At 41.1% G+C, this 22,369-nt stretch overlaps 1 protein-coding gene across 1 annotated transcript in view; it reads left to right on the forward strand.

Moving 5' to 3' along the window:
• Positions 1 to 5,791: 5,791 nt before the first annotated feature.
• LOC308678928 (long-chain fatty acid transport protein 2-like) overlaps positions 5,792 to 22,369 on the forward strand; it is a gene marked incomplete at its 5' end in the record, with an annotated part of 31,231 nt that continues 14,653 nt past the window's right edge. The window contains 6 exons of the mRNA XM_081346159.1: positions 5,792 to 6,269; positions 8,949 to 9,158; positions 10,994 to 11,149; positions 12,768 to 12,892; positions 18,726 to 18,920; positions 20,997 to 21,087. Of these exons, the coding sequence (XP_081202285.1) occupies positions 5,792 to 6,269; positions 8,949 to 9,158; positions 10,994 to 11,149; positions 12,768 to 12,892; positions 18,726 to 18,920; positions 20,997 to 21,087 (1,255 nt within the window). The remainder of the gene's footprint in view (positions 6,270 to 8,948; positions 9,159 to 10,993; positions 11,150 to 12,767; positions 12,893 to 18,725; positions 18,921 to 20,996; positions 21,088 to 22,369) is intronic.

Consider the following 22,369-nt stretch of genomic DNA (forward strand, 5'->3'; position numbering starts at 1 on the left):
TGAGAACTTGCAAAGGCATGCAGCCTGTCTTAGGCCTGCAATGAACTCCAAAGCTGTCTCCCCAGGTAGCTGCACTCTTTGGTCGAATTTGAATCTCCAAGCCATCTCAGACATCTTAGGCTGGAAGTGCCCAGTTAGCTTCTTCTTAAGATCTGCGTATGAGACTGCTTCGATGGGCGTTGGCACGAAAATATTCTCTGCCAAGTCGAAGGTTGCTGGGCCGCACACGCAAAGCAATGTTGCGGCCTTCAGACCTTCCTCCATGATCTGATTTGCTCTCAGATAGTTTTCTACTTGCGAAAGGTAAGATGGCCATTCTTCCGGATGCTTCACGTCAAATTGTCTTAATTTGCCAACCTTCCGCATTCTTCCTTCAGATTCCTGCGATCTTTGGATCCTGCTTCTAGGCTCAGGGAATGCGTCCACTGAGTACGAGGCCGCTAGTGTGGCTTGCTAGCTGGCCTAGAGATGGGAAAAAATGCCTGTTCCCTCCGGTGTGTGCTGCCGACCCCTCGACTTCGCTCTTAATCACCAAAGCAGGATCCCACCCTCGTTGCCACTGTTAAGTCGTGGGCTCTTGGTTGCAGTAATGATGACATGAGGCTAAGTACAGGATAACTCATACTGTACTTTATTCTTGCTAGAACTGTACTGAAACTTGGCTGCAACCAGCCACAATATATAGTCTAGCCCCTAGGTGGCAGCCAATAGGTTTGAACCCACTCTTTCCGCCTGGGGCTAGCCAATTGCAGGACAGGAGACAGCTAGTCTGGGTTACTGGAGAGCCGTTAGCTGCTCCAGCAACGCACGTGGTGTATCACCACAAGCCCAGTACATAACACTGAGGATCTATGTTCTCACTACATTCCATCACAGGACCAGAAGGCCATTGCTGAGAAATTTGGAACTTGAAATTTGAAAATATTGATCTAAAAAAAATAGTTGTAAGATCCATTCGCAATTTTACATCCTGATCATTTCCACTTTCCAATCTCCAGAAAACACTTCAAAATTGTGGTGTGATAATTTTACTTTCTACTAAAAAGATTGAGAATGCAAAGAATATGATTAGTTCAGTCACCTGCCCTGGAACTAGTGCAAGCACCAGAGAGTAAGAATCATCTTATCTTTACTCAGCACAAAAGGGAAATTAAGTATTCTATGAGTGTCCTTGTCCTTTCCTATTGCTATGATGTGAAGCTATGACTGGAAAGGTAATTTGTAAACATCCAAGCCACTTGACCGCCATTCTTTTCCTGCAGTTGAGGGTGTCTGAAAGCAGAATGGTAGGATAACAATACAGCAGCATAAATGGGGAGACCATGTAGTAGGCTGCATCATGAGTTTCCACAGTTGGGAAAAGACTGCACACAAGCTCTACAAAATTACTGCAGTGCAGAGGAATCCTCTACCCTCTTCTGGGATTAAATAAAGCACATCAGAACAGAACAGAGGATGACAAGACTCAGTTGTCAAAACTGTATGACATAATGTGATTGCACAGACTAGAGCTGATTCAAAACCAGTGGAAGCCATTGTATGTTTTGCTTCATGAAACTGAATAGCAGAAGCCAATATTAATGAGCTGTAGAGGAATTTAAAGGGAAGGGCTGAGCCAAAAGAAGTTTCAGCAGGTACAAGGATGTTACAAGACATGATGACATGGAATTTGGTGCATGGATTTAGAAATATAAATTAGGGCAAAAATTGGAGAAATTAGAGTATATGTATAAGCAGTATATTGAAAAACAATATATTTGAGAAGATTAAGACCATTAGAATGAATGTAGATAGAAGAGGGGTTATAATGAGCCGTGCCAACTTTTGTTTGCAAAGAGGAACTTGGATGATGACCCACTGCTTTGTACAGTGCAGCACAAGCCATGGAAAAGTAAAACAGTTACTTGATAAATATGGACAGGACAAAATAAGAAAAATATTATTTTAAATTATTACAAAATAATATGGAAATGATGAATTATGTTGTTACTAATGACTACAGACATTGACATTCTATGGTTTTATGATCTTATAATACCATTGGTCTTAATGAACTTTTAAAGCTGCACAACTCAGTTTATCTCCCTTTTCCATTACTTAATAACAATAGTGGCCTACGTTATGTTCTTGGTTCAGTTAGGGATTGACGAAGCAGAGTGGTGAAACAGCAAACATGTTTATTGAGTAACAACAGAAGCAACCCTAACAGCTGCTTCACAGATATATGTACGGATCTCCTGTAGGGAGCAACGAATAGATTTAAAGTAACAGTTCGTGCACAAAACACAGTTAACATTCCTTGGATACACCACAATGAGGAACAGCTGTCCCTGAAATGGCCCAGCAAAATCAATGTGGATTCTTGACCACAGTGTGTATGTGTCTTCCTATCAGTGGACAGGGGCTTGCGGCATCTCAGGTCTGGATTGCTGGCAAGTGTAGCAGCTGTGTACTTGGGCCTCAATATCTTTATCTAGCCCCGGTGCTAAGGATTGTTGTGGTACCAAAGAGTTGCACAGACGAGAAAGGGTACTGAGAGCAGTAAGAGTCACACAGTAACCACAAGAGTACACTGAGTTGTGAAAGCAAAAAGTACTTTACTTTTGAGGTGGTGTAAAGAACAAAAAATGCACGGTCAAAAATAAACAGTCCAGGTCATACACAATAGTAACAGTCCAAGGAGTAATCCAAAATACAAAGTCTTCTTACCGGTCCAGAGGTCAATACACAGTTGTACAGGTTTATCACAGTAGTAAACCAACAGTACAGCAAAACAGAGCAAAAACAGTAATAGTAGAGAGCAGTGAATTCAGAGAGAGAGAGAAGCTACATTCCTAGCTCCCTCTTATGGCCATGAGAACACTTACAGACCCATTGGCCAATTAACATCTTAAAGTCACAACATCATGGTTAATATATTTTCAACCCAACGTTGTAGGCTATCACCATATGCCTAACACCCGGCCACCAAAGGTAGCTCTTGCGAGTGTTTTCATCCAGACTATTCCCGGATGTCCCTCGTGCAGAAATTCTAAAACCCTGGGTTTCAAGGCCTGGTTTGCCACATGCCTGGCATGTTGCTGCTTGGAATCGGCACTCCAAGCATCTATGGCAGCCTTCGCACCCCATAATTGTGGGAAGGAAACTGCCTTGTCAACTGGCTTCTGTCCCTTCTCTTGTTGCTTCTGAAGCTGATTGACCTCAAAGTCCAAGTCGGAGTTTTCCGTTCGCTCAGCGTCCTCATGGTGGATGGTTTCTGGGCTAGGCATGTTCTTGGAGGGCTGCAACGCTTTAACAGCCCCTCCAGCGGCTTCAGTGGCCATCACCTCCTTCAAGGCATCTTGTAATGAGAGGGTCTCCTTAGCGAACAACTTCTGCTGGAGCTCTCGGTTTTTCAGTCCGCAGACTAAATGGTCCCTCAGTTTTTCCTCTAAGTCTGTAAAGTTGCACAGCCAAGATGCCTGTCAAAGGGTGGCTATGAACTCTGTTACAGACTTGCCAGGCTGCTGCTCCTGCTGCTAAAATGCATGCCTCCATGCTATGATGGATAGTGTCGGCTTGAAGTGGTCCCTGAGCTTCTTTTTGTGATCTGCATAGGTGACTGACTGGAGCAGAGCAGGGGCAACCAGTTTCTTGGCTATGTTGAAGGTAGCCGGGCCGCACACGCACAGAAATGTCATGGCCTTCAATCCATCTTTACTAACCTGGTTAGTGTGGAGGTAATTCTTGATGTGAGAGATGTAAGAACTCCACCTCTCAGGGTGCACCACGTCGAATTCCTCCAATTTGCTGACCTTTGCCATGGTGAGTTGTTTCTTGCTCGCAATGCCTTGTGCTGCTGGCTTCTGTGCTGGCCCTAGGATGGATCCTTAGGGTGTGGTGGTTTCCAGCATGGCTTGCTGGCAGACCGAGGAGGACAACATAGTTCCTGCCAGGCTCTGGTGCTGGCCTCACCCCCTAGTGACTTCAGGCTCTCTCAGTTAAGCAGCACATCCCACCTTTATCGCCACTGTTATGTTCTTGGTTTGGTTAGGCATTGACGAGGCAGAGCGGTGAAACCGCTAACATGTTTATTGAGTAACAACAGAAGCAACCCTAAGGCTGCTTCACAGCTATATATATGGATCACCTCTAGGCAGCAACCAATAGATTTAAAGTAACAGTTTGTGTGCAAAACACAGTCCTTGGAGACAGGCAGGCTGGGTTTCAAACAATGCAGCCGTTAAGCAATCATTCAACTGATTAGAGCAGTTGATGTATCATAGAAGTCATTAAACTTGGGTAATTTTTACAGGCATTTCAGATGTTTTTGAGCCACAATTTCCATTATTCTTCCATAGCATTGGCTGGAATCTGTGCAGATTGGAATCTGAAGCTATCCAGAAAACCATTAGTTTCACACCTCATCTAAGTTATATGATCAACTCCACTTGAACATTTTATCACTTGTCTTTCAGGACCAAACTTCGCAGATCTCTCTCTCTGTCTCTCTGTCTCTGACTCAGTCTGTCTCTCTCTCTCTCTCTCTCCCCCCCTCTCTCCCTCCCTCTCTTCCCTTAAAAAAAATAGCCTTTTTACACAGTTGATTTGTGATTTTTAAGATTATTGCTTTTCTAAACAAAAGAACTTAAAATTTTGTTAAAATCCGAATGAGTAAATAGGGATTGAATCCTATGGTTTTACGTATAATACATATAAATATTAATATAATATATATATTCTTCTGTTCAATCATGTCCAATTCTCAGAGGCTGCTTAAGCAAATCTCTGCAGTTTTCTTGGGAAGGTTTTTTGGAGTTGGTTTGCTGTTGCCAGGTTCTTGGGCTGAGAAAATAATTGGTCCAAAGTTATTCAGTTGGCTTTGTGCTTAGGACAGGACCAGAACCTAACAATTTCTCAGTTTCTAGCTTGGTGCCTTAACCACTATACTAAACTGGCTCTTGTATGATATGTAATATAGGACTAAAATCATCCCTAACCACTGGGCATGCTGGCAGGGACTAATAGGTGGTAGAATCCAACAATATTTGAAAACGTAAAGGTTCCCCACTTCTATCTTTCAGGAGTCTTGCTTTATCATTAAACACAATATTGTGGCCTCCAAATGTGTTGGGTCAATTCTCAGAATCCCTGTCAATGATGTTGGGAATTCTGAATGTTGAAGCCCATAATGTTAGTGACCACCAGATGGCAGAGAACTGCCATTTTATAAAGTGACCCACTCTAGATAGCAGCATGAAAAAGGAGCTGATGATTGCAGAATCCTTTGACACACTAGTTCATGCAATGTGCCTTTCCTTCATTTGTATTGCAGATGATTCTGTCTGTCTTTCCTTTCTTGATTAAATTGTGTCATAAATGTTTGTTCTGCAAAGGCCAGTGACCTTCCATATTGTTGATTTTCATTTAGCATCAACTGTGCCAACAACTTTTTTTCCACAGGACTTTGAGATATAAATTGTGGGCAAGGACAGAATTAGGCAGCACTGTGTATAAGTACATCTCTGCTGAACATCAAGCACCTATTGATGAGGAAGTTGAGCAACAGATGAGGAAGGTAAGGAACAAACGGCATGTTGGGATTATAGAGCTATACTATGTGATTCAAAGTTTATTGGCTGGGAGACAAAGGTTCCTTCATTTAAGCCTGGAGGGACAGGGTGGAGTGTGAGAATTACATCTTTTGATTATTCATGATTTCTCTTCTTTTTGCCTTGCACAAAACAGGGCTTGGATAGAGCCTGCAACATATTTGATTCTGATTCCAAGATACCAAGACTAAATTCCTACCATGCTGGATCTATACACAGCTGTGTTTGGGCTTTTGATTCTTCTGCCCCTGCTGGGCAAATTTTTCTTCCCCTATTTTTGGTTAGATCTGAAATACATTATTGCCTGCCTACAGATGGGATATCAATGCCACAGTTACATGCAGCGCAATGCCCCCTTCACTATATTAGAAGTATTTTTGGCCAGAGTTAAGAAATATTCAGACAAACCCTTGATTATCTTTGAAGATAAGTTTTATTCCTACCGAGACATTGATAGACAGAGCAACCAGATAGCCAGAGTACTGAAGGACTATGTGGGGCTGAAAGAAGACGAGACCATGGCTATTTTCTTCAAAAACATCCCTGCCTATCTCTCAGTTTTGATTGGATTATCAAAGATTGGCTGTCCCATGGCATGTGTCAACTACAATTTACGACTCAAATCTCTGATACATGTGCTGAAATCTTGCAAGGCTAAAATTCTTCTAACAACTCCAGGTGAGAGAATCATGTAGGAAATACTTCCATAGAAAATAGTAATATGTTGTAACTATTGGTCATTTCTCTTCTTTTTGAATTGCATCCAAAGATATTTTTTTAACCCAGGGGGATGGGCAAAGTGTTACCACAATTTCTGATTTTGCATTAGTAAAATAAGTTTGACATATGCAAAATGATTTCTTTTATATCAGTATTAGGTCAGCATTGGATGAGTTGTGAATTTATGTAGTAGCGAAACACCTCTTGGTTTAATAAAAGTCCACATTTACAATTCTCTATTAAAAATCTCCCAATAGTTCAACTAACTGTAAATGTGTTTGCATGAATGAAACTCTTTCTCCTTTATTCTTTTTGTCTTGTCCAGCACTATGACATCAATTGTCTTCTGAGATCAGGAGGGTAAGACCATAAGAACTGCAATGGGCCATGTAGAGTAGCATTTTGTTTCCGTAGTATAAAATAGGTAGTATCCAGAAGCTAAGATTATTCACCTGTCCCATCAGATCTGGAAGAAGGAGCTTATGATGGGTCCTGTATAAACAGAATTTCCATCTGATGGCACCCAGACTCTGGAACATTATTCCCCAGTAAGGTTAGATTGGTCCTAACTTTTTTGAACTTTAGGAAGTCCCAGGAGACATGTCTATACCATTAGTTGTATGGATCCCATGTTTTATGAGCTCTAAGCTGGCACTTTCTTGCACTTTAACATCTTTAATCAGTTTCTGAATGTCTGCTGTTTTAACTTGTAAGTCTCATAAGTGAGACAGGCAGCTATATAAATTTAAATAAGTGAGTGGATCAGTCCATTCTTGTGTCTTTTGGACACTAGTATTTAGACAGAATCATCATCGGGGCAGTATTTTGAGGTAGAAGTCTAGGGTCTTTATTGCATTTTGAAGTAAGGTAATAATTTCCATTGCTATCTAATGAATATCCTAGTTCTGGGCCTCTTTGATAAATCTGGATAATCCATAACCATGTAATTATACCACAGTATTCAGATTCATATTGCTTACAGGCTCCCTATAGATGTTGAAATGAGCATTGCTGATCACATACACACACACACACACACACACACACACACACACACACAGAGAGAGAGAGAGAGAGAGAGAGAGAGAGAGAGAGAGAGAGAGAGAGAGAGAGAGAGAGAGAGAGAGAGAGATCTGTGTATGTGTGTGTATGCATGTGAGAGAGATCTTCCATTAATTTATATAATCCTTTTACATTGTTTTAATGCATTTATTAATCTTATTATGTATAGATATAATTCATAAAATCATATACCTAATGAGTTTATACTTAATAAATGTATACTTTGGAGCTGTGAATAATGAAGCAAGGAAGGTTGTGGTTGTGATTGGAAGCAATCTGATAAGTGAAAGTTCATTAGCAATTGGGCCCTATCCAGCAAAGGAGTCAGTTTCTACCTCCACTGCATTTCCACAATGTCTTCCGATACAGCTGGGTTGAGAAATGAAATATTGATCTCATTCTGGTCCTAGAAGAGAACTGGTGATTTTCTGAATGACAAACTATGATAATTTTGCAGGATACTTGGAGATTCTCACATTAGACTTACTTGGGATATTCCTGCATGAATTCCTGATATTCCTACAGGGGTTTCATCCTACCTTTGTTCTCATTTTTTTCTTTTATGATTTGAAAGAAGTATAATTTAGTGATGTTTTGGGGCTTCTTAGTAATAATATTCAGCACCATTTTTCTGAACAACTGCTTGAGGTGGGATTTGAGGATAATGTTTTATAGAAAAATTTGGCAGGTATTCAGGAGATATCATTAGAAGACATCACTACTGTTCCATTCCTTGGATCTTTAGTCTGATTCTAAAGTCTATTTTATCGTGTATAATCCCATTACTGTTTGGACCCATGAAATATTTTGCAAAACATATTCAATCCCATTGTTAATGAGGGTGGGGTTATTTTTGTTCACAAAATAAATTAATATTCCAGACTGGCTTCTTTACCCACTCCTTTTCCTTGCTTTCTGGTTTGCTTGTTAGTGCTAGCAGACAGATTTATGTATACATTTCTGATCCTGTTTCCTATAATAAAATAATCGTAAAAAAATGGACTATATCAGTGATGGTGAAACTTTTAGAGACTGAGTGCCCAAACCGCAACCCAAAACCCAGTTATTTATCACAAAGTGCCAGGACCGCATCAGCACTGTGATGCCCTCAGGTAGGGCAGGGAGGTGCCTCTGAGTGCTGCCTCTGGCATGCAAAACCTGGGGGCACAAAAATGGGCCACCGTGCTGCAAGGCGCAAAAACGCAATGCAAAAACAGTCCATCAATCAACAATAGTTGGTGACCTCTGCTCTACCACCTCTGTCGAGTTTGCTAGTTGGCCATTTTGATTCCTTTGTGCTGGATGGGGCTCTTGCTCTGGGCAGTGGTGGTGGCCTGATGGCAGTGGTGGTGGCACGCATGCCATAGGTTCGCCACCACTGGATTATATTATACATTGTTTCCTAGGAGTGCTTAGTGTTTCTAAGAAAACAAAGTTAGAGTTCTGCTCTTTACATTGTCTTTGGAAAAACTCTGCCATGCTTTTCCTCCATTTTGGTACTTATGAAAGAAGCTCAGAAAAAAGAAAGATTTCCAAAATTAAGGCAGTAAATATTTTTTTCTTTCCTTTTTAAAGATTTTAAAGATGCCATTGAAGATGTCCTGCCTACTTTAAATGATGAAGGGATACGTGTTTTCTATCTGAGTGATGATTCTCCAACTGAAGGTGTAGAGGCACTGCTCAAACGGATCAAATTAAGCTCTGCTGAATCAGTGCCCTTTTCCTTCAGAGCCCATGTAACCCCTAAATCTACATGCCTATATATTTTCACCTCTGGAACCACAGGTGAGCAGCATGAAAGGTGGAGTGGTTGCTGGGAGACCTACAAGGATAGAATATGCTGTTGGCTGGAAAGATTCTCTATTGACTTCTGCTTGTATCATTGCATGATTTTTATGACATGCATAGCCTAGAGCAGGGGTGTCAAACTGCCAGACCACAGGCAGTTTGCATCATATGGAGGCTGCACCCATCCCAGCTTCAGCAACACAAAAAAAGTCATGAAATGTCACAAAATGTCACGTGACATGGTGAGTTTGACACCCGTGGCCTAGAGGCTAGATCAGGGTTAGGTAACAAGTGACAAGGTTAGGTTAACAAGTCATTTTCCTTGGTATCTGAAGGCTTCCTGGCCATCAGACACCATCATTATGACCTGTCCACCTGACATCATAATCATCATGTCATGTCAGCTGATGATGCTGTTGTCAAATGGAAATTGGCAAAGCTTTAGTTCAGGCATGTTAAACTTGCGATGTCATGTGACGTGACATGACGTATCGGGCTGTTTTGCCATTGCTGGCAATGGGGTGGGTATGGTTTCCACGTGATGTGTCTGGCCCGTGGGCTCACAGTTTGACACCCTTACTTTAGTTCATTATTTATTTATTTATTTAGCGTATGGCTGGTCACACACAGAATTAAAAGCACTTCATATTTACAAGTTAGAACAGTTAAAACAATTTTTTTTAAAAAAGAAGCAATTATAAAACCTAAGAGGAAAGCAGAAATAACATTTCAGAGTTTAATGTCGAGTTTGGAGATCCAGTCAGTAGCTACCGTTGTTACACAGAGGAAGTCCTTAAAATCTCCTGGGTATCTTCTATTAGTGCATTCCCTCACTATATGTTGGATAGTCTGTCGGGGAGCCCCGCAATCACATTGTGCTGAAGGTGTCTTTCCCCATTTATACAGAGAATCAGCACACACCCCATGAGTCATTCTAATTCTATTGTATGTCACCCATATGTGTCGGGGTAGATTAAATCCTGGAGGTATACATATTAGGATTAATATGCTCAGAAATATCTTGGGAGGTATAGCTACTCCATGCTTCCATCCACTTTTGTCTAGTGCTCCGATGTTCGGCCAGCAGCTTAAGTGCTGTGAGGAGTGGTGGATTTCTTGACTTTAATCGACATCTTAAGAGATCAGAGGTATAGGTATGAATGGGTAGAGAGGAGTTTAGCAGGATCTTACTATACTCCCGAATGAGAGCTTCTTGTCGTCGTAAGTGCGAGGGAAGTATGTGGCTAAGAACTGGTAGCCAGTGAATAGGTGTAGATTTTATGCACCCAGTAATTAATCTCATTGTATGGTTGAGTTGAACATCAACAAGTCTTGTATGTGAGCTGTTTATCCATACAGGTGCGCAGTATTCCGCTACAGAGTAGCAAAGCCCAAGGGCTGCGCATCGAAGAGTTGGAGCTGAAGCTCCCCAAGTTGTTCCGCATAGTTTTTGCAGAATGTTGTTTCTGCTGTTAACCTTGGCAGCCATATTCTGAATATGTTTTTTAAAAGACAGGGTCCTGTCTAAGGTGACCCCCAGATATTTTGGAGTTGCCTCATATGGGAGCAATTTGTTATTTAGGTATACATTGAGTTCTCTTTTTGCCAGTTTATTATTAAGGTGGAAACATGATGTGACTGTCTTACTGACTGAACATGATGTGACTGTTCATTGATTTATGATTTTTTGGCCAGTGAATGCCAAAAAAGGGATCATGTTATAATCCCTATGTCTGGCATGGAGTCAAGCCTGATTCTAAATTATTATTTCTTGTTTTTTCTCTAAATTCATTGCACCCTATATTTCTTGTTCTCTTTTTACTTTCCTCTAGGACTCCCCAAAGCTGCTGTCATTTCCCAGAAGAAAGCATTAATGGGGTTGTACCTGCTTCACTTAACCGGTGTCCATGACAAAGATGTTGTTTATACTCCAATCCCACTGTACCACTCAGCTGGACTCGTTGGGCTTCTGGGGACCATAAAAGTGGGTAAGCACAAAAGAGTAGGGAGCCTGCAATACACATAAAGAGATCTTCACTCTCAGAGTATAATCAAGATATCATACAGTTTGGAGAACATCATAGCCTGCCCAGATTTTATCCCAGCAAACTAATAATAGCTCTGCGTGAAGGAGTTAAGAAAAATGGGAGGAGGCAAGCAGGAAGATGTGATGGCTTATAGTGTGGTGTCAATTATTTACCAACCTTCATAAAGTAATGATTTACAGGTGGGCCTCAACTTACAATTGTTCATTTAGTGACCATTCAAAGTTATGGCACTGAGAAAATGGACTTATGACCATTTTTCACATGATTGTTGTAGTATCCCTATAGTCATGTGATCAGAATTCAGACACTTGGCAACTGATTCATATTTATAACAGTTGCAGTGTCCTGAAATCATGTGATAATGTTTTGCAAACTCCTTACAAGCAACGTCAAATGCTTACAAGCATTTACGGGAGTACCTTTTGCTGGCGTTAACTTCCCATCGTCCTGTGCGCTCCCACAGAGAGGGCCTCCTCAGGGTGCCGTCGGTCAGGGAATGTCAACTGGCGGCCCCCAGGGGGAGAGTATTCTCTGTGGGCGTGCCTGCCCTCTGGAATCAGCTCCCTGTTGAGCTCCGGATGGCTCCTGACCTTCGCTCTTTCTGCTGCGACCTGAAGACTTGGCTATTTGAACTTGCCGGCCTGGACTGAGGGACTGGGATTTTAGATTTTAAATTTTAAATTTTACATTTTAGAACGTGTTTTATTGTTTAGGGCTATTGGTTTAATTTATTTTAATTTTTGTATATTATGTGTTGTATATAATGTTTTAATTGCCCTGTACACCGCCCCGAGTCCTTCGGGAGAGGGGCGGTATATAAATCCAAATAATAAATAAATAAATAAATAAATAAATAAATAAATAAATAAATAATAAACGTCAACATAGTAATATTTTCCCACAACAACAACTCTGTGAGGTAGGTTGGGCTAAGAGAGAGTGACTGACCCAAAGTCACACCCAGCTGGCTTTCAGGGCTAAGATAGGACCTGAACTCACAATCTCCGTAATGGAAGAACATGAAAATTACATCCCTTTTTGTTTGCTCATTTATTTATTGAAATCTTTCTTGCCAGTTATTCCAAGTAGGTAATTCTAGGGCAGGGTCATAGTATCAGTTTTATGGAACACTTAAAGTGGTAAAGACTACCCAGCTAAACTAAGAAGCAGAAAACAACTAGTAAATCATTGAACAGTGGGTGGATAGATCAGTGGACCAAGGATGGGTGGTCCTGTATAAATTGTAAAAATATATAAACCTAAATGGCCTATTTCTTGCCAACATCCCAACTTATTTGGATATTTGATTGCAGAAGAATGGCATTCACAGGAGCAGGAAAGTTGCAGAGAAGAAAACCTCTTATTTATATATTTATTTATCCTTATTTATATCTTTATTTTGTCCTCTTCAGCTGTCCTGGATCCAAATCATTTTAGGCCTTCTTAAGTAACTGGGGGAAGATGCCATTGAAAAGTTGCAGGGTGGAGCATTTCAGCTCAGGGTTCTAACCCAGTGATCATACTAACCTCCTGAACTTTCTCTCTCTGTTTTTGTAAGGGGCTACATGTGTTCTGAGAGCTAAGTTCTCTGTTACTCATTACTGGGATGACTGCAGGCGTTACCGTGTCACTGTGATCCAGTATGTAGGAGAACTGATGCGTTACTTGTGTAATGCACCAAAGGTAATTGATAAGATGGACCAATACTTCAGAAAACAATATTATAAAGAACGATAAGGGACTGCCTACCCAACTGCACATAGCAGTGTCTAGGGCGATGCAGATAACAGTCTAAAAAATAACTAGGCCTGTATCATATCATAGAGACCTAGGCCCAGTTTTTCATGAATGCATGACGTGTTTATATATTCCTTTCTCCTATATCCATTCCTTCTCCCTTCATGTAACCCAATTCCCTCCTTTGTTTCCCATTTCATGAAAAAATGATAATTATATTTGCCAAGGAGAAAGTCATAGAACACATATATGTATAAAGTTACATATTACTAATCTTTCATAGAAAAATAATGCTGTATCTTTATATGGGAATATATAGTTGTAGTACATGTAGACTGATGCTATTGTGCAATGCCACTATTCCTTTGTATATTGCTCATAGCAATCAGGATCTTAGCAGGTTGCAAAACACTGAAAAAGAGCTTTGGGAACTGATCCAGGCACATGGAGGTAAAACAAAGAAAAGTATTCTGAGAAAGGTGCTCAGGAGTTTAAAAATGGCTATATGGTACCAATACGTTTATGGTTGCTTAGCTTTGTTTTTGTATGACAAATTTGATTTGAAACTGGCCACTTCCAAGATTGAATGAATCGTTTATAGATCTGGAGAACCAAGAAAATATTACAGGGAGTTTTCAAAAGCAGAAATATTTGTTGAGACTTTGGGAGCCACTAGATGAGAACCATTTTTCTGTTGATGAGTGGGAGGGAATGGTCATTCTCACTGTTATGTACTGAGCTTTTGGGGGTTTAATCACGTTTGCTGCTGGAGAACTAATGGTTCTCCAGCAACCCAAACAGGATGTCTCCAGTCCTGGCAGCAGTTAACGTAGCGGGAATAATGGGTTCATTCTGATTGGTTGTTCAGAGCATGTGGACTATATATATTGTGCAATGTTACCCCAAAGCCTCAGTACAGTACAGTCTGAGTTACAATAAAGCTATGATTCTTCTGTACTCATCTGCCTGGCGTCTTTCCTGGCATCTTCAGAACCCACAACACAACAGTGGCGATGAGGGTGGGATCCTGCTTCACCTTAAAGAGCTGAACTCGTGAGGGGTCGGCTTTACGTGCTGGTGGAAAGAGGCATCTTCCCCCCTCTCTCCCTCAGCTGGCTAGCAAACTACGCTAGTGGCCATTTGCTCAGAATTACCCGTCTGAGCTCAAGAAGCAGGATCAGAAACACAGGAATTAGTCAAGATGCCAAAGGTCAGCAAATTAAGGGAGTTTGACATTCGCCACCCAGAAGAATGGCCATCGTATCTTTCTCAAGTTGAGAATTACTTAAGGGCAAATCAGATCGCTGAAGATGGGCAACACTCCTATGCGTCTGTGGGCCAGCAACATTCAACCTCGCAGAAAACCTCTTTGCCCCCACGCCAATCGAAGCAGTATCATTTGCCAACCTCAAACAAAAACTTAACAGACATTTTAAGCCAAAAATGTCAGAAATGGCATGGAGATTCAAGTTTGACCAGAGGGTACAACGTCCAGGAGAATCAGCATCAGAATACATTGTGGGCCTGCGCCAGGCCACGCATCTTTGCAAATTCTCAAACCTTGAAGAACGCCTGAGGGATCGGCTCGTTTGCGGCCTCAAAGCCCTCCAACAGAGACTATTCGCCAGACCCAATTTAACATTCTCAGAGGCACAAGATGAAATAATGGCCGACGAAGCAGCCAGAGGAGCCATGCAAGTAGTGCAAACTGCCAAGCCTCTCAGGGTCGAAGAAATCATTCACCACGAGGTCGCTAAATTTGGCAGCGAACCAGCAGTGGAAGAAGAGACGGAGATAGACAAGCTACAGAAACAGCCGGGCACACAAGAATGCAGAAATCAATAAAAAAAACATTTACAAGGCAGTTCTTTTTCCTAGATGTATATGGTGCAGTGGCAACCATTCCCGCGCAAACTGCAGATTCCGTATGGCCACGTGCAGGGCCTGTGGTAGGACTGGACACATCGCGGTCGTATGCCGGGCTCGCCAGAGAGACAGACAACCCAAGCACCAGTCAGGGGAACTGACAAGGAGAGGTACTGGGGCCCAGGGTCCAACCAGTGTGGGTTTTTTCAAAAGCCAGAGAAGTATTTGCCGCACAGGGGCTCATCGTCCCCTTAAATCTAAACTTAAGCTCTCCACTGAACTGCAAGGCATTCCATGCAAAATGGAATTGGACTCCAGTTCAGCAATCTCAATCATTTCGCATGAGACATTCAAATATGTCTGTAAATGCAGCAATCACTGGGTTAAATTGAAGTCCTCGAGCATTATCTTAACTGACTTTCAGAACGCCCAAGTTAAAATTAAGGGGGAGGCCACCATATCAGTAAACTTTAAAGCATTTTCGGGGCACCTGGATGTCGTAGTAGTAGAGGGTCAGAGAACAAGTCTTATAGGACTTGACTGGTTTGAGGCTTTAGGAATTCAGATAACAGGCATCAACCAAACGCAGAGTACTGACCTCAGAGCTGTCTGTGAAGAATACACAGATGTGTTCGATTCTAAATTAGGAACTTATACCGGCCCACCTATTTCATTTAAATTAGACCCCAATGTAATACCGATCAGAGTCAAACTGCACAGAATTCCTTTTGCATTAAAACATAAAATCGATTCAGAAATTGATAAATTGGTAGAGCAAGGGGTATTACAGCCTGTTGAAGGGGGAGAGTGGGAGACCCCTATCGTCACTCCACTTAAACCAAATGGAGAGGTTCGCATTTGCACGGACTACAAATGTACCCTAAACAAAGCTTTAAACCAGCATGCCTACCCAGTTCCGATAGTCAGCCATATTCTAGCCTCTTTGCAAGGGGGCACCATTTTTGCTAAGCTCGATTTAGTGCAGGCGTATCAACAACTGCCAGTAGACTAGGCCACAGCAGCAGCCCAAACAATAGTGACACATAGAAGAGCTTTCAAAGTCAAACGGTTGCAGTTTGGCATAAGCGTAGCACCAGGGATATTCCAAGGGATCATGGAATGCACCCTCAAGGGCATTCAAGGTGTTTGCCCATATTTTGATGATGTTCTCATTGCCGGAGAATCTGCAGAAGTATTAGCAAATAGGGTCAGGGCTGTCTTACAAAGACTTCGCGATGCGGGCCTTAAATTGAAAAAAAAGAAATGTAGTATTGGGGTCTCATCAGCGGAATTTTTGGGGTTCTGTATCAATGCCAGTGGAATCCACCCCACAGAATCAAAGGTAAAGGCCATTAAAATGGCTCCTAGTCCTAAAAACAAAGCTGAATTACAAGCATTTTTGGGGTTACTGAACTTTTATCACCCATTTCTACCTCATAAGGCAGCTATAGCAGAGCCCCTCCACAGGTTACTCGATAAGAAAGCTCTATGGCAATGGACTAGTGTACATGAAAAGAGTTTTCAGGACTGTAAGGCCCTCCTATCAGAAAAATCCACAGTCACTCATTACATAGAGTCTAAACCTATATGTCTTGCTTGTGATGCATCTCCTTATGGGGTGGGGGCAGTTTTAAGCCACATAGAAAAGAATGGGGAACAAGTTCCCATAGCATTCTATTCCAGAACTTTATCCGCTGCTGAATGCAATTATGCAGAAATTGATAAAGAAACCTTAGCCATAGTGGCTGGGGTCAAAAAATTTCATGATTATTTATATGGAAGAAATTTCACTGTATATACTGATCACAAACCCCTTTTGGGATTATTTACAACAGATAAACAAACCCCCCATATATTATCCCCAAGGATGCTCAAGTGGTCTATATTTCTGTTTGCTTATAAATTCAAGTTAATTCACAAACCTGGAAAGGAAATGGGCCATGCAGATGGCCTCAGTAGACTACCACTGCCACTTATAAATCCTGACCCAGCTCCTGCTGCAAGAATATTATCCATACAAGAATTGCCTGAATTCCCCCTCCATGCTTGGGACATTGCTGCTGAAATGGCCACAGATAAAATTCTAAGCAGAGTATTGTCATGGGTATTCACGGGATGGTTACAGAAAAGTCCAGGCCCTGAATTCCAAAGTTACTTTGTTAGAAGGCATGAATTGTCTGCACATTAAGGATGTTTGCTTTGGGGAAACAGAGTCATTATTCCCTCAGTATTAAGAGATAGAGTATTACAGTCCTTGCATGAAGGACACCCAGGCATAGTGCGCATGAAAGCATTAGCTAGAAGCTACCTTTGGTGGCCAGGTTTAGATAAGGTGTTGAGGAGCAAGTACACGGGTGCTATATCTTCCAAAGGCCTGAAATGCCCCAAGCACCTGTCCATAGATGGGAGGAGACTCATACTCCCTGGTCTAGGACTCATATTGACTATGCTGGGCCTTTTCAAGGACAGCTCCTCTTGGTAGTAGTGGATAACCACTCAAAATGGCTGGAAGTAATTCCGGTTCCTAATATGACTACTGCTAGGACCATCCAGGTGTTGAGAAAACTCTTTGCTACACATGGCTACCTGATGTCGTGGTTTCAATTTATATATTCCTTTCTCCTATATCCATTCCTTCTCCCTTCATGTAACCCAATTCCCTCCTTTGTTTCCCATTTCATGAAAAATTGATAATTATATTTGCCAAGGAGAAAGTCATAGAACACATATATGTATAAAGTTACATATTACTAATCTTTCATAGAAAAATAATGCTGTATCTTTATATGGGAATATATAGTTGTAGTACATGTAGACTGATGCTATTGTGCAATGCCACTATTCCTTTGTATATTGCTCATAGCAATCAGGATCTTAGCAGGTTGCAAAACACTGAAAAAGAGCTTTGGGAACTGATCCAGGCACATGGAGGTAAAACAAAGAAAAGTATTCTGAGAAAGGTGCTCAGGAGTTTAAAAATGGCTATATGGTACCAATACGTTTATGGTTGCTTAGCTTTGTTTTTGTATGACAAATTTGATTTGAAACTGGCCACTTCCAAGATTGAATGAATCTTTTATAGATCTGGAGAACCAAGAAAATATTACAGGGAGTTTTCAAAAGCAGAAATATTTGTTGAGACTTTGGGAGCCACTAGATGAGAACCATTTTTCTGTTGATGAGTGGGAGAGAATGGTCATTCTCACTGTTATGTACTGAGCTTTTGGGGGTTTAATCACGTTTGCTGCTGGAGAACTAATGGTTCTCCAGCAACCCAAACAGGATGTCTCCAGTCCTGGCAGCAGTTAACGTAGTGGGAATAATGGGTTGTTCAGAGCATGTGGACTATATATATATTGTGCAACGTTACCCCAAAGCCTCAGTACAGTACAGTCTAAGTTACAATAAAGCTATGATTCTTCTGTACTCATCTGCCTAGCGTCTTTCCTGCTCTTCAGAACCCACAACACAACACTCACAAGAACAGTAAACATCATTTTCTAGCAAGAACCATTTTGTTACAAATGCTAGAATGTAATTCCTGAGATTTCTGCTAGGCCTTAGTCAACTTTGAGTCCCTGCTACTTACTCAGAGATGCTATTCAGTGGTATTAAGGTATTAACCAGAATTTGGAAAACAAATCTGTTTCATTTATTTACTGGTGACATCGATTTCCATCTGTCTATACTAACAGCATCATAGATATTCAACTGTAGTCTGAAATAATTAACATCCCCTCATAAACTTTAGAGACCAACTGTAAACAATCTTTATGGACTTCCCATCATCTTGTAGGCTGTTCTTCAAGCAACCTCTTAAAGAGCTGATTCCCTGACTGATCAGTCGGCATGGCATTGCTAACACAGTATTTATTTTGGAGAGCTCTAATTTCTTTGATATCTCACCTTGCAGAGAGACAATGATCGTGACCATAGGGTGCGAGCAGCTGTTGGCAATGGATTGCGAACAGAGATTTGGAACGAGTTCCTGAATCGATTTGGACCCATCAAAATCTACGAAGTTTATGGAGCTACTGAAGGAAATGGTGGATTTGTTAATTATGTAGGAAAAGTTGGAGCAGTGGGAAAGACCAATTTCTTCATTAAGGTAATGCAAAGTTGTCCCAGAGGTGCTTTTTCAGGAGGCAACTGGACTTTTTTGTTTTTCCTTTGAAGATGTTTTGCTTCACATCCAAGAAGCTTCTTCAGCTCTGACTGTATGGTGCAGAATGGAAGGATTCCTATTCCTTGCAGACATCTGGTCATTTGCATTCTTTTAGAAAGTTGTTGATGCCACATGGAGGCTTATCTATGTCATCAGGATCATCTGAGTAGTGCAAATGTATGTGGAGCCTTCTTGGCTGCAGGATACTTTCTGCCTTGTGTCCCTTCACTGTTGAAGACAAGCAAAGGCTGTTGGGGATGAGTTTATGTTGTCTGCATCTCAAACTGAGCTGCAAATGGTTCCTGTAGTCTGCAATGTTTTCTGGAAATCTGTTCATACTCCCACACCATTCAAAGAGTGTTCATCCCAAACTGCATGGCTAAATGTATATGGAGATTCTCAGTCGTCCAGGTCATGGTGGTCCCAAAGCTGCTTTTTCAGGAGGCAACTGGACTTCCTTGTTTTTCTTTGAAGATGAAAATGACCAGCTGTGTGCAAGAAATATAAATCCTTGCATTCCCCACCATCCAGTCCGATGGCAAGCGAAATGTCTTTAAAGGAAAAACAAGAAAGTCCAGTTGCCTCCTGAAAAAGCACCTTTGGAACAACCATGACCTGGATGACTGAGTATCTCCATAGACGTAATGTGAATATCTTATGGTCTGTAAATGGATCAAGAAAATGTCTAGGCCACTTCTAGCCACTTGGACCTCTAGCCAATATATACATAGGGTCATAAACCCTTAGAACTATATGAAACATAATTGGAGTATTTTAAGAAAAAGACATACAGCCTCCAAACCCAGCACTTTCAAGCTTCTCTCTGAATTTGAGGAACTGCCAAATAACCTTCTTTCCTCAACCTTTGCTATCATTAGTCCCCAAAGGCCACATGAAATGTAACTGATAAACTGATATCAATGGAATGAATTAGCTTTTCTTGTTTTGGAAGATCTGATTATTATTTTTTTTTAAAAAAATAATAATAGTACATTAGGCCTCCCAGGAGTGAAATCTCTCAGAGCACATGGAATGGCCAGCTATTGAGAGAATGATGCTAGTTGTAATGTTTTACTCCAAATAATCCCAGACAGAGGCATTCCAGAGAGGCTTACATAACTGCTTTCTTTCTACAGCAACAGCAGGAAAATGCTAGGGCAGCTTTTGAAGAATCTTCTATCTATCTATCCATCTATCTATCTGTCTGTCTGTCTGTCTGTCTGTCTGTCTGTCTGTCTGTCTGTCTGTCTGTCTCCCACCTTTATTATTGTATAAGAAACTCAATATGTCAACTATATTAAATATTCCTTCCTCCTCCTAATTTCACCACAATAACCACCCTATAAGGTGGGCTGGGCTGAGAGAGAAAGTGACTGGCCCAACGTCACCCAGGCAGCTTTCATGCATAAGGTGGGATTAGAACTCACAGTCTCCCAGTTTCTAGGCCAGCACCATTACTGCAATGTAGTGGGTCCGACGCAAGGAAGAGATGCCAGTCGGAGTACGTGTTCAGCTCTTTATTGGAAGGGGGTAGCATACTGGGGAATGAGGGTTACCTGGCCTCCTTAAATACCTAGCCAGGTAAGCGGACAGCCAATGGGGTTGGCCCTAGGTTTCCCGCTGAAAACTGGGTTTCCCGCCAAAACTGTTCAGGCCGACGCCCCCTGGTGGCTGTTGCTATGCAGGTGCCTGCATACATAACAATTACACCAAAAGGAAAGGGTGGGATGTCTGATGGAAGTGATTGTCCTCTTGCTTGCGATAAATAATTCGTTTTGTCCAGTCCAAAGACTGTGATAAAACATCAGTCACAACATACCTGATTCTCTGCCTCATTGCACCACAAGATTTGTTCAGAGGATGAAGGGAGAGACTATAGCTCTATAGGATTTAGCTGGGCTTCTTTATCCAGCATGAATTTCCTTGTTCCCTTTGCTCATTAAATCCATATAGACAAGTGTAAACCTGTCATCAATGCCTATTTTGGAATCATATTTCTACTTGTCTGTTCAATTTCAGAAACTACTTAACTATAAACTTGTGCAATATGATGTGGATTCAGATCAGCCTGTGAGAGATGAGAAGGGGTTCTGTATCCCAGTGCCTACAGGTATGTTTTCTAAGACAGACTGAGAAACAGAAAGCTAGACACGTTTAAGAGAGACTAAACTTTGCATTATCAAGAGTTCACTCCATAGAAAGATATTCTGCCTTCAGTGGAATCTTTTCAAACCTGCTCCTCCAAATCGATTGGGCTTTGACTGCCGTAAAGCACAGGAACATCAGGTCTGCGGCAGAATTTTCCAACCTTTTCGGTTTTGCAGACCGGTTGCAAACAGCTCATGGCCCACTGGTGAAGCGCAGCCCTGGTCTATAGCATGTATAAATATGGTACATTATTAAAAGTCAATTCAGACATGCACTCTCCTTAAAAAAACACATTTTAAAATGATTCTAAAACTTTCACTGTTTTGGAGACTATGTGTAAAAAATATCAAGACGGCAGCTGTGATTGTGCAATCAAACCCCAACCCTTCTAATATTCATTGAACAATAGATGGAGTTTTGATCATGTTATTGCAGTCAAGCTCTTGCTTCTTTTAGTAACCACCTTGCCCAATGAACACTCCTGAACTGTTTTTACACCAAAGACCCAGAGTGTATGCTGCCATACCATAGATAATATGCTTGGCTTACATCTTTCTATTGCTTCATGCAAGGATTTTGATTCAAGAATAAGAATGCTAGAAGGTTCTAAGTATTCCTATGTTGAGATGACCTTTCATTGGTGGTTCTAACCATTTTTCTCTGTAGAAAAATGTGGCATGCTTTTTATATATACTAGTGCTAGTGTACTATCTGGGAAATTAAAAAAAATCTTTTCAGCAAAGCGTAGTAGAAATGGAAATACAGGATTTTCTTGCTTCTTGTTCAACGTGGAGCAAAAGATAAATCAGTATGTATCACTACAGTATTTTCATAAATGTAGCACATACTGTATTTGTATTAAGACCATAGGCATGGCTGGAAAGAACAAATCAGAATCAGTTTATAAAAGATAACTTTGTAGGTAGAATGTATATATATCATTAGGATACAAACTTCTATTCACATCATAATGACAACAATAGTAACTGTGGTTACTATTGTTTGAGAGGAAATAAATGGGTGGGGGATTAGACTAGCTCATATTTTAATAATAAAATTTTTTAACTGCACTGGCTACATCAGCAAAAGGTTAATTATACTGTGCTTGCATATAGTGCATATGTTAGTCCTTGTAAAAGGCTACTAAGATTCTAAGTTTTTTTAATATTTGGGACCTTGCAACTTATGCTTATTTGCTGTTCTCTTTGATAAAGGGAGTATCTGAAATGCTTAAGAGAATAAAT

This window comes from Vipera berus (genome assembly GCF_964194415.1).
Source record: "Vipera berus genome assembly, chromosome: Z".
NCBI classification, from domain to species: Eukaryota; Metazoa; Chordata; class Lepidosauria; order Squamata; family Viperidae; genus Vipera; species Vipera berus.